The sequence below is a fragment of the Martes martes genome (assembly GCF_963455335.1).
Source record: "Martes martes genome assembly, chromosome: 17".
Classification (NCBI taxonomy): domain Eukaryota; kingdom Metazoa; phylum Chordata; class Mammalia; order Carnivora; family Mustelidae; genus Martes; species Martes martes.
In genome coordinates this window covers 567,131-578,863 of record NC_137905.1, presented here as the reverse complement: position 1 = coordinate 578,863, position 11,733 = coordinate 567,131, and the positions used below count along the sequence as shown (strand labels likewise).

Sequence of the window (11,733 nt, the reverse complement as noted above, 5' to 3'; positions counted from 1 at the left end):
GGTGCTGCAAAAGTTCTTCCTTTGCTCGGAGGGGGAGGCACAGCCAGTTTCGGGGAAGAGCCAGATGCTAACCAAAGGCCCCTCTAGCGGGGGGGACAGGGAGGGGCCCCAGGCAGCCGGAAGCCAACCACAGAAAGCCGCATTATGGACACGTTGTGGGGGAGGGGTGTCTCTCGAGAACAAAAGACCCATTTCTAGACTAGTCAACTGGAGAGCCCGGGGGTGGGGGGGTGGGGGGGGGAGAGGGGCTTATGCACAGCCACACCCTGTCAATGCACTCCTGAGCGCAGCCTAACACAGGCACACCACAGTCCTGTCCAGCTGACTGCTTGTGGGACCTCCATGCACTGTGACCGGACCCTTCCTGGAAGGTTCTGATACTGAAATATCAGAAGGACCTTATTATAAGGTGGTTTCACTACAGCGTCTGACCCCGGTAGAATATTAAGCCAGCGGCGTCCTGCGTGTGTAATGTAATGTCTGTGCTGTGAGTCTAGTTCATCCTCTCCTTTCTCCTCCGACCAGTGGGCCCTCCTCCCCCTGCCCCCCACCCAGGAATCCCCCATCTCTGCCTTATGCACACCATCCCACTGCTTAGCCTCTATCACCCTGTTGTGTTGGCCTCACTTGGACCAAGAGTCCAGGAGTCCAGGTGACACCAGGGCGTGAATCAGACAGAAATCACTGCCCACCCTTCCCCACCCTGTCAATCCCTTGCCTGGCGGGTGTCCTTTGGATAATCCCCGACAGCAGTACTCGCTGAGCAGCAGCTCCGCACCAGGCACTGTACCTGGCAGGGGCACAAAGCAGCCCCACGGACCAGGTCCGTTTGCAATCTCATGGCAGGTCCCTGAGAGGGGAGGGGCAGGTGGCATCCCCCGCTGCAGAGAAGGGCCTCGAAGCTCAGAGCTGCCATTGTAACCCACCGTCCTCTGACACGGCGTTTCTGAGCCCTGCCCTATGCTTGCTTCTGGAGGGTTCAGTGCCTGCTGCAGCCTTTTCCTGCCTCCCCCACCCCTAAGGGGTCCAGCAGAGCTCGAAGTACCTTGTCTGTCCCTTCATACCAGCAGACAGGGAGCCGGGAGGCGTCCTTCTCGCTCTTTGGGGTGGGAACACGGGGTTGGTCCCCGAACGGGTGTGGGGAAGAAAGACCGTCTTTGCAAAGCCGTGGGGCGGGGCTCCCGCAGCGGTAGGACCCGAGAGGGCAGCCTGGGCGGGGTCCGAGAGCCAAGAGGGGCTTCTATTGTCCTCCCTGGAGCCCGCCAGCCCCTCCCTTCAGTGTGCGGGGGCCCCCAGACTCCCGCCCCCCCCCCAGCGGGCCCCCCAGACCCCGGTGGCGGCGGGCGGAGACGGCGGGCGGAGCGCCGCAGCGCGCGGCCGAGCCGGCCCGGGATGCGCGGTGCTGATGCTGCAGGGCCCGTGCGGCATTCTGCGGCGGCGGCCCCCGATTGGCCGCGCGCGGTGACGCCAGGCCGGCGCTGCGGGCGGGGCCCAGCCTATAAGAGCCGGCGGCGGGGGCGGCCGACCCTCCGCAGCCAGCCCCGGCCCGTCCGCGCGTGTCCCGCAGCCGCCCGCCACACGCACCGAGCATGAGGGAGATCGTGCACATCCAGGCCGGCCAGTGCGGCAACCAGATCGGGGCCAAGGTGAGGACGCGCGCCGCCCCCGCCCAACCCCGGCCCCAGCCCCAGCCTCCGGGCCCGGACCCCGGCGCGCAGCCCGCCCCCCACCCAGAGCCGGGGCCCCGAGGGAGGGAAGCAGGGAGGCGCCGCACCCCGAGCGGCGCTTGCGCTGCGAAGCCAGGAACAAAGGGACGAGCCGGGCCCGGCGGCCGGGGCACCGGGATCCCTGCCCTGCCACGTCCACTCCGTCCTCTTTCTGGCCCTGCCCGGGTTATCTCAGGCCTGCGGGAGCGCAGCGCACGTCGGCGGCTGAGCTCCGTCCACAGCGGCTGCAGCTGCGGGGACGGCCTGGGCGTGGCCCCTTTCTTTGGGGTCGCAATTCAGCCTTGAGCGAGATGGGTGGGGTGGGCAGGTTTGGGTGGGACGTCCCTTTCAAAGCCGAAAAATGATTCTGTCTGCCGTGCTCCTGCTCCCCCCAGGAACAGGAGGTCCTCCAAGCGGCCAAAGCCGCCCCCATGCCCCCACCCTCGCTATCACCCTCCTCAGCTTCCTGACCCCACCCTATTCCTTTGTTGGAGGAGGGGCTGGGGCCAGACTCTGGGTGACCTTGGTCCAGAACTGGACTCTCCCTCCTCTCAGCCAAGCCTGGGCAAAAACCTCCGCCCGGTTTGGACTGCACCCGCCCAGGGACTGTGGAGTCTGGGGGTGGGACGTAGGAACAAAGCCCCGCTCCTGGGATGGAGAGCGGCATCACCACCGGGCTCCTCCCCTCCATTGTTAGTCCACCTCGCAGTTGTGGGAAGAGGAGGTGGTACAACCCTCACTGGAACCTAGGAGACAGGTGTCACGTCCCCAAATCCAGGCAGACCGTCCCTTGCCCAAGGTCACACAGCCAGTGCGAGAGAGAGCCACGCCACCCTCCGACATCCAGCCCTGGGCTCAGGCTAGGTGGGTGGGGCCTGCTGCCCACGGGGCGCCCCGCAGAACAAAACAGGGGAATGGGGGTGGCTTTGTCAGGACCAAGGCCAGGGACGCAGGGTGGGAGCGGTGCAGGGCGGGTTTCCCAAAGGAGGCAGTGGGAGGAGACAGGACTTGGAGGGGAAGGGGCCTCGGAAGGGGTTCCTCTGGAGGCTGTTGCTATGGAAACCAGGAAAGAACAAAAAGCTAATTACAACCGGGATGGGGCAGCCTCGTGGCTGACATGTAAATTGCAACTTCTTGTGTAGGGTGGAGGCGACTTGGATGGGGGGGGGGCACCGAGGAGACTCCCTAATCTCCCGAAGAAACAGCTGTGCCTGCCTCCAGGAAGGGGGCTGGGAGAGGGGGAAGCCTGGGGGGTGATGGTCTCAAATCAAATCAGGACTCCTGGGGCAGTCACTGACAGCTGCCCTGGCCAGGTGGGAGGGGCGGAGGGCTCATTAATGTGGCCACAGGGGCCAGGCCTGCCCTGAACATCTGCTCCTTGGAGGGCCAGGGGTCACTGGGGGGAGGGAGGGCCGCCCTGAGTTCTGCCTGAGCCTGGGGGAGTGGTGATCTGGTTATACACCCTTCCTCTGTATGGCTGGGACAGATGCACACCAACCAAAGGCAAGTCCACACCTGGAGCTGTCACTGGGGTGGGGGGAGGGCACAGGGGGTGGCAGGAGGGGAGGGAGGAGGGTAGTCAGTAGCCTGAGTGCTGGACAAGTGTCCTTGGCTGAGATTTTTTCCTACTTCTTAGAGGTGTGGCCTCCTGGGTTTGCTCATTATTTTTTATTCTTTTTGGGTTGATTTTCTTACTTTATGTTGTTTTAAAAATTAGCATCTGATCCTTTCTAACAATTCAAACCTGAGAGAGGTGGATTTTGTGGGGAGAGGAATTGTTTCTTTCTTTTCACCACTGCCTTTTTTGGTGACCAGTGACAGCAGTTGAGCTGTTTCCTTCTGGCCTCCTTGTCCTCTGAAGTCTCCAGAGACCAAACTCAAAGAAAGTTCTCCCAGCCCCCGCACCAGGCCCCATGTAGGTAACTTGCCGGCCCAGCAGATGCTGCCGTCTGCCCTGTGGACAGGTTGTTCATTGATCATTTCTGTTTTCGGATCCCATCGTGGCTGTGGGCTCCCTGGTGAGGGGAGCGGGCAAACTTTTCCTTCTCAGCACCAGCTGCAGCCGACGGGTGGGCAGGGGCCGCTGCTCTCCTGTCTGCCCCTCCTGGAGTGGAGCCTGGCCCAGCCCAGCCCCTGCTCTAGGGAGGGGCCTGGCTGTGGGGGATGGAGAGAGGTCAGGGCGACTAGGGCCAGGAGGGAGGTCACCTCTCCTGAGCGGTAGCTTGCCGGCATTACGCTCATGACAATGGACCTCTGAATATTGAGCACGGTGCCTGGTGTTCAGACCCATCACCTCACTGAGATCCGGTGACATAGGGGATCGCCCTTCCCCCATGGGTCGCTCCGGGAAGCTGAGGCACCGCCCAGGAGGGATAGGGCAGGGCTGGACTCTAGGTCTGCACGAATGCATTCGGATGGGCGGGGACTCCCCCTCAACACCCACACCGCCGCCACACAACAGGCGGATGAATCCGGGGACCTCATCCTTCTCTGGGGTGCAGGGCCGTCCGGGAGCCTTTGTCTGGCCCCCCTTCTCTCGGCCGCTGGGCGGAGCCTCGGAAGGGCGGGCCCTGGCTCTGACCGCCAATGGGGGGAGGGACTTCCTGGTTTCCTTGAACCGGCCTCCTAAATGGGTCAGTGTGAGCGCTCGCGGTGCTCCGGGGCGGGGAGAGGCTTCGAGATCCTGGAAGGGTCTGACGCCTGCCCGTGAATCTGCAAGCCCTCCCTCCGCGGAGCCGCTGCCCCCCGCTTGCCCTGGCCGACGCCTCCCCGGTCCCAGAGCGAGGACGCGGCAAAGCATCAGCACCACGGACAGCGCCAAGGGCGCGGCGCCCCGGGCGTTTCACCTGGCAGCCCAGGACCGTCCCCACGGCATCTGGCAGTTTTCTCAACTGTAGTGATGGTCATAGTTATTTCTTACTTAATTTACAAAATTGTATTTTGTTATTGATTAAATATTACATAATATTTTTACTAATACATACTTATTTTAAATCACATTTTTGTTAGTTTTAACCTCAAAAACAATTAATATATTCTTCTAAAAAGTTGAAATGTTGCAGATAAAGCCAAAGTGCCCATTTAGCCACCTCATGCCCCTAGGTCCTGCTCTCCTGGGGTGACAGTTTTGTTTTCCATTCTTCCAGCCTGTTTTCTGTGCATGTGCACCTATGTATATCTTTGTAGAAAAACATAGCATCTTTTTGAGGGGCCCTTTTTTACTTTATCATTATGCAATGTGCCTTTCCCTTAAGGGTGTGTCTCGGAGATGTGTTCCTATCAGTGATGATATTTTACTGCACCACAGTGTCCCAAAATATATTGATTTTTTTTAGTATATTGGCTTTTTATTTTTATTTTTATTTTATTTTTTAAAAGATTTTATTTATTTATTTGACAGACAGAGATCACAAATAGGCAGAGAGGCAGGCAGAGGGAGAGGGGGAGGAAGCAGGCTCCCCGCGGAGCAGAAAGTCCGATGCGGGGCTCGATCCCAGGACCCCGATCATGACCTGAGCTGAGGGCAGAAATTTAACCCACTGAGCCACCCAGGCACCCCAGTATATTGGCTTTTTAAAACTTTCATTTTTATTTGCTATCTGTGCATATGGTGTTACAGATTTAAATAGCATCTAACCTTCTAACTCAATGAAGCCACCATTTGCCGAATGCATCAGGCCTTGTGCTGACCCCTTAATGTGGGTACTATTATTGTGTCTAGTTTACGGATGGGAAAACTGAGGTCCCAGGAGAGGGAACCAGTGGTCCACCCTGACGGTGCTGGGTTCTGGACCATCACCTCCTGGAAGACCATGATTTCCAGAGATGCATTTCCGATAACTCTCTGCAGATGTATTGGCAGGACGGTGCCCAGCTCACTCCCTCCCGGTCCTCTGCAGGGGCTGTGGTGTCCCTGAAACCAGAAGTCTGAGATGTCTCAGAGCTCTGGGGACCAAGACTCTGGCTCCTGCCTTCATGCAGGCCTCGGGCTGAGGGGGGCCAAGGAGATCCACGCAGTGGTCAGCAGCTCGGATCAGGCCCCAAAGGCCTCAGTGACATTTTTGTGTGTTTCTCTTTTCTGATTACAAAATTAACACACACAATGTAAAAAGAAGAGTTAATGATGACAAGATGGGGAGTAAATCCAGCCCCTCCCCTTGCTGAGGGACGACCTCAGGTAACAGCCTCTCTGGATGAGCACCAAGAGTTTCCTGCGTGTTTTATAATGATGGTAACACTGTCAGTGATTATCAGAATTTAATAATTCATTTATTTTTTAAAAATATTTCTTATTTATCCATTTGAAAGAGAGAGAGCGAACGAGAGCACTAGCAGGCGGAAAGTTCAGAGACAGAGCGAGAAGCAGACTCCCCGCTGAGCAGGGAGCCCGATGGGGGGCTCTGTCCCAGGACCCTGGGATCAGGACCGGAGCCGAAGGCAGACACTTAAGTGGCTGAATCACCCAGGCGTCTCTAAATATCAGAGTTTTTTAAAAAATATTTTCTAACTAATCTTTTGTTGTTTAGAAACTAACATGGGACAATTCCAAAAGAGCCAAAGCATATACAGTGAGAAGAACTTTCCCATAACCCAGACCCACATTCCCAGGCCCAGGTCCCTGGAGCGGATACCCCTGGGCCTGTTAGACGTCTATATAGAGATAAACGTGTGCAGACTGGGTTCTAACTGCATTTCTCACTGAGCCGTCTTTTAGGGCACATGACTCCCCTGTAAGGGTCTGTTACTTCTCCAGGCCTCCAGACCATTCATCTTCTGAAAGTCACTCCAACCCTGAGGAGCAAAGGGGAGGGGCCCTGGGAAGTCACACCGTGTGTGACTAATGACCCTCTCTGCATGGGCCCACTGTGTTCCACATGGCTTGGAAATGTCCCTGGGGTGAGGGCCAAGCTCTGTGCAGCCTTCCCTTCACCCAGGGGATGTGGCTTTGTGTGCTGACATATATGCGCCCATTCACATGCTTCGCACGATTAACTGGCTTTATTCCCACAAAGACCATTTTCCCCATCAGGCCTATGAACAGATGAGGACCCTGAGGCACAGAGAGTCTTCAGGACCTGCCCAGGGTCACATGGCTGGGAAGAGTTGGCACAGCTCCTGAATGTGGGTCCTGCTCTGTGCCTTTGTGCCCTGGGAGCAGATTTTGAGAAGCACTATGGGTTCCAGCTCAAGGGGGAGAGGGTGGGTGGCAGCAGGCAGTGGCCAGAGTGAACCCTGGGAGCTTGGGCTGGGCCAGCTCTTTGCAGACAGGCTAGGAGAACCAGGCAAGTCATTCCCCATTCAGGGCCCCTGTGGTTCCCGTTGGCTGAGGCTGATGATGTGCCAGACCCTGTCTCTGAGCATCCTTTGCCCGGACACTAAGGGGCACGTGTGTCCCGGACTCTGTCTCTGTCACTTAGTGTAGGCAGCTCTTTGCCTTCTCTGTGCCTTGGTTCCTTTGTCTGGAAAGAGAGAATAAAAAAAAACACCCCCAGAGGGTGTTGACTACCAACCCCTCATGGAGGAATGGACTGAGCAGGGCTTCTGGTGAGCGAGTGCAGAGCTGAGTCTGGGGGGCCTGGGTCTGTGTCTGCTGAGCCCCGAACCACTCTGAGGGCGCCAGGCACCGTGGACATACGGGCAGTCCATGTTCATGTCTGCTGGGATTGTCTTCTGACAGGTGACCAAATTTGGGGCTCTTCTCTGAAGTCACTCAAAGGGGCTAGTGCAAGCTTTGAGTCCAGGCCCCTAATTGAACAGACATGGCTGAGGCCCTGGCAGGGAAAGGGCCTGGTGGGGGTCATAAGCACCTGCCGACCCTTCCTCTCCCCCTGCAGTTCTGGGAGGTGATCAGTGATGAGCACGGGATAGACCCTAGCGGCAACTACGTGGGGGACTCGGACCTGCAGCTGGAACGCATCAGCGTCTACTACAACGAGGCCTCTTGTGAGCTCCCCTGCCCCTGCGCTTGGTCTGGGAGGGTGGGGGGAGGGCGCTGGGGCTGCGGGTCTCAGCATCTCTGCCCTCCTATCGGTGGTTCGGCAGGTATGACCCGAGACTCACAAAACAAACATGGGGAGCCCTAGAAACTGCCACCATAGTGAGGTTCAAATATCTGGGATCCTCCCTTGATGCTTGCATAGTCTAGGGGATGGACAGGGCTGGGCAGGGTCTTGGAGGCTCCTCAGAAGTCCATGGGAGGGTCCAGCAGGGGCCACTTAGCTGCTGGTGTAAGACGATGTCCATAGTGAACTGGAGAAATATTAACCTGCCCCTGTCAGTGTAGTTCGCAGTCCTGGATGGCTGGGTGTTGACCGAGATCCCCACTTCACACATGGTTCCAGGCTCTCTGACCCCGGAGTCTGAGCACCTATGGTGACAGCCTGACTCTGGCAGGCCAGGGCAGGATTTAGAGGTCAGGAGGAGCCCCTGACCCTCTGTGACCCGCATAACCCACCCCTTTCCCCTCAGCTCATAAGTATGTGCCTCGGGCCATTCTGGTGGACCTTGAGCCCGGAACCATGGACAGCGTCCGGTCTGGTGCCTTTGGACACCTTTTCAGGCCTGACAACTTCATCTTCGGTAAGTTTCCCTTGTCTCACACTCTGATGCAGTCCCCGTCACAGGCAAATAAGATCAGCAGAACCAAGAGGGCAGAGTCACCCCTGAGCAGGACGGAATTGACCTTCCCATTTTGCATTTGGCAGCAGTGGCACAGAGAAAGGGTTCTGCGCGGGGACTAGAAACCACTTGGTGTTTCAAGCAGAATGATGGGTGAGACAGAGAGCTAAGTTTATAGGACCATCACAGAGCTGGCAGACGGGCATCGGGCTCCAGAGGGCTCAAGTTCACGGGCATGAAGCATTGCTGTGATCAGGAGGGCCTCACCCCAGTTCTGTCTTCTGAAGCTCGGCACCCCAATTGATGGGCACCAATCCACATTAGACCCCACGCTGCAAGGGATGCTGGGGTTCTGGGGGCTCTAGCTGATGCTTCCAGCATGGCCAACCAGAGGCTGGAGGGGAGGACTGAACGACTCACCCAGAACCTCCCCCCCAGGGAGGCAAAGCAGGAGGTGCCCCTCCAGCTTCTCAGTTCTTGTCTAGAGCCCTGGTGCCTTAGGGCACCAGGCCGTGGGGTCCCCAACACGCATCATGGTGGGTGTGGAGGGCCATGGAGAGAGTGAGGAGATGTGGGCACCCCCACTTCCCAGACAGGAAGCAGACACAGAGATTCCATGGTTGCTCTCTGGGATGGGCTGCTCAGTTGGCCACTGTAGGTCTAACTAGTCTGTGTCACACCCTCCTGTCACCCCCCAAACCCCACAGGTCAGAGCGGAGCCGGCAACAACTGGGCCAAGGGGCACTACACGGAGGGCGCCGAGCTGGTGGACTCCGTCCTGGACGTGGTGCGGAAGGAGTGTGAGAATTGCGACTGCCTGCAGGGCTTCCAGCTGACCCACTCGCTGGGCGGGGGTACAGGCTCGGGCATGGGCACGCTGCTCATCAGCAAGGTGCGGGAGGAGTACCCGGACCGCATCATGAACACCTTCAGCGTGGTGCCTTCGCCCAAGGTGTCGGACACAGTGGTGGAGCCCTACAACGCCACTCTGTCCATCCACCAGCTGGTGGAGAACACGGACGAGACCTACTGCATCGACAACGAGGCCCTGTATGACATCTGCTTCCGCACCCTCAAGCTGGCCACGCCCACCTATGGCGACCTCAACCACCTGGTGTCGGCCACCATGAGCGGCGTCACCACCTCCCTCCGCTTCCCCGGCCAGCTCAATGCTGACCTGCGCAAGCTGGCCGTGAACATGGTGCCCTTCCCCCGCCTGCACTTCTTCATGCCGGGCTTCGCGCCGCTCACCGCCCGCGGCAGCCAGCAGTACCGCGCACTCACGGTGCCCGAGCTCACCCAGCAGATGTTCGACGCCAAGAACATGATGGCCGCCTGCGACCCGCGCCACGGCCGCTACCTGACCGTGGCCACCGTCTTCCGCGGCCGCATGTCCATGAAGGAGGTGGACGAGCAGATGCTGGCCATCCAGAGCAAGAACAGCAGCTACTTCGTGGAGTGGATCCCCAACAACGTGAAGGTGGCCGTGTGCGACATCCCGCCGCGGGGGCTCAAGATGTCCTCCACCTTCATCGGCAACAGCACGGCCATCCAGGAGCTGTTCAAGCGCATCTCGGAGCAGTTCACGGCCATGTTCCGGCGCAAGGCCTTCCTGCACTGGTACACGGGCGAGGGCATGGACGAGATGGAGTTCACCGAGGCCGAGAGCAACATGAACGACCTGGTGTCCGAGTACCAGCAGTACCAGGACGCCACGGCCGAGGAGGAGGGCGAGATGTACGAAGACGACGAGGAGGAGTCCGAGGCTCAGGGCCCCAAATGAGGCGGCTGGAGGGCCGGAGCCAGGCTGCGGCTGTGGCCCCAGAGGCCTGTCCCCCAGAGCCATGTCGCCATTAACACCACCCCCAGCCTCGCCCCCGCCAGCTCTGGCCGCGGCACCCTAGGGCTCCCGGGTGTTTGTCCTCCAGTATTTACCGCATCCCCACCCCGCGTGAGTCCCGTCTCCTCACCATAGGTCAGGTCCACTTCTGTGTCTGCTCTACTGTCAGCTCCAGGCCTGTTTTATGGTTCATTTGGTTTTCTTTTCTTTCTTTCTTTCTTTCTTTCTTTCTTTCTTTCTTTCTTTTTTTTTTTAATGGTTTGTGTTTTTATTTGGGGGCGGGGGGATACTTAATAAATTTCTTGCTGTCAGATATCCCTGCCTGGTGCTGGAGATTTCTTTTTATTCTAGAAAGTTGGGTCCCGAGGTGGGAGGAGGGGCCAACAGGGAGGCCCAGGGCAGGGAAGGGCCGTTGACTCCCAGGCCGCTGGCTGGGGCTGGCCTGTGTGGGGAGCCTGTAAGTTCTGAAGGCTCAGCAGCTGGGAGCTTCCGGAGGCGGAGTCCTGGAGATGGGCCTCATCCCAGGGCCGAGCCGCGCGTCCTCCGCACCCTCTTCTCCCACCCGGAGGCCCACACTCCAGAGCTCTCCTCCGGCGGGCCGCCAGACGCCTGAAGCAGAGGTGGGAAGGGAGGACGTTGAACACTCCGCAGAGAAGTGTGGCATGTTGGAGAGTCCGGTCTTGGGTCCTGGGAAGGGGTTGGTGGGGGTCGGTGAGCTGTGGCCACTGCACGCAGGCGTCGCCCCCACTCCCACTCTCCTGGTGGGGAGCCCTGTGCTGGCCTCATGCGCCCCCTGGTGGCAATCCTGTGTCCGACCGCTCGCGCGCCTGGAAGGGGCCCACCACAGAGCCCGGCCCTGGCTCCAAGCGCCTTCCCACACCCGGTCCCTGGAAGCCAGGGGTTTCCTCCAGCCTAGCTCCACGTGGGACGTCAAAGCGGCTTCAGTGCTGGTGGCACACTGGTGCCTGGCCTGTCTTTGCAGAAGAAGGAAAGCCAAGGAGACCACTGGCCCTGAGGCAGGCTAGGAAACTGAAGCCCCCAACGGGGTGCAAGTTTGGGCTCTCGTCCTAACACAGGCTGGGCCTCTGGGGTCCCTGAGTAGCGGAGAAGCACATTCTAAAGGCCGATGCTCCGGGGCCCTGCTGTGCCTGGCCACACTTGCTCACTACCCCCAGAACAGTGTCCCCCCACCCCACACATGCACTGGCCAGGCCAGTGTCTGTTACCGACATTGCCATATGGGGAGTGGGGATCTGCGCGCTGCTCCGGGCCACGGCAGCTGGGTCCTCACTGCCTAGGAAGCAGCAGAAGTGCCTGAGTCTCGCCCCCCCAAGGCCTCACTGGGCTGCTGTCCTCCACGTGGTGGCGGGCAGGGGTGTCCACCGCCCAGGCTCTCGAGGCTTCCAGGCCCCAGAAGAGTTGAGACACCTGCTCAGTGTTGACAAAATTCCGTCTGGCGCATGACACTCACAGATGCTGCTCCTGGGCCCCAGGTCCTCAGTCTTCCCGGGCCGCCTTCTGAGAGCTCAACACACGCGCCTCACTTAACCCTCATGATGATGCTATGAG

The 11,733-nt window shown here is 59.0% G+C and overlaps 1 protein-coding gene across 1 annotated transcript; it reads left to right on the top strand.

The window, feature by feature from the left end:
• The first annotated feature begins 1,537 nt into the window (after positions 1 to 1,537).
• TUBB3 (tubulin beta 3 class III) lies at positions 1,538 to 10,478 on the top strand. The gene is made up of 4 exons (XM_080829488.1): positions 1,538 to 1,646; positions 7,541 to 7,649; positions 8,175 to 8,285; positions 9,032 to 10,478. The coding sequence occupies exons 1-4, from the start codon at positions 1,590 to 1,592 to the stop codon at positions 10,105 to 10,107; spliced, it is 1,353 nt and encodes a 450-aa protein (XP_080685614.1). The 5' UTR covers positions 1,538 to 1,589; the 3' UTR covers positions 10,108 to 10,478.
• Positions 10,479 to 11,733: the final 1,255 nt, after the last annotated feature.

Bases quoted from the DNA above. Each gene is read 5' to 3' on its own strand.
- TUBB3 (XM_080829488.1), top strand. From the start codon at position 1,590: ATGAGGGAGATCGTGCACATCCAGGCCGGCCAGTGCGGCAACCAGATC. The intron at 1,647-7,540 runs GTGAGGACGCGC...CTCCCCCTGCAG, and splicing joins GCAACCAGATCGGGGCCAAG to TTCTGGGAGGTGATCAGTGA. The intron at 8,286-9,031 runs GTAAGTTTCCCT...CAAACCCCACAG, and splicing joins GCCTGACAACTTCATCTTCG to GTCAGAGCGGAGCCGGCAAC.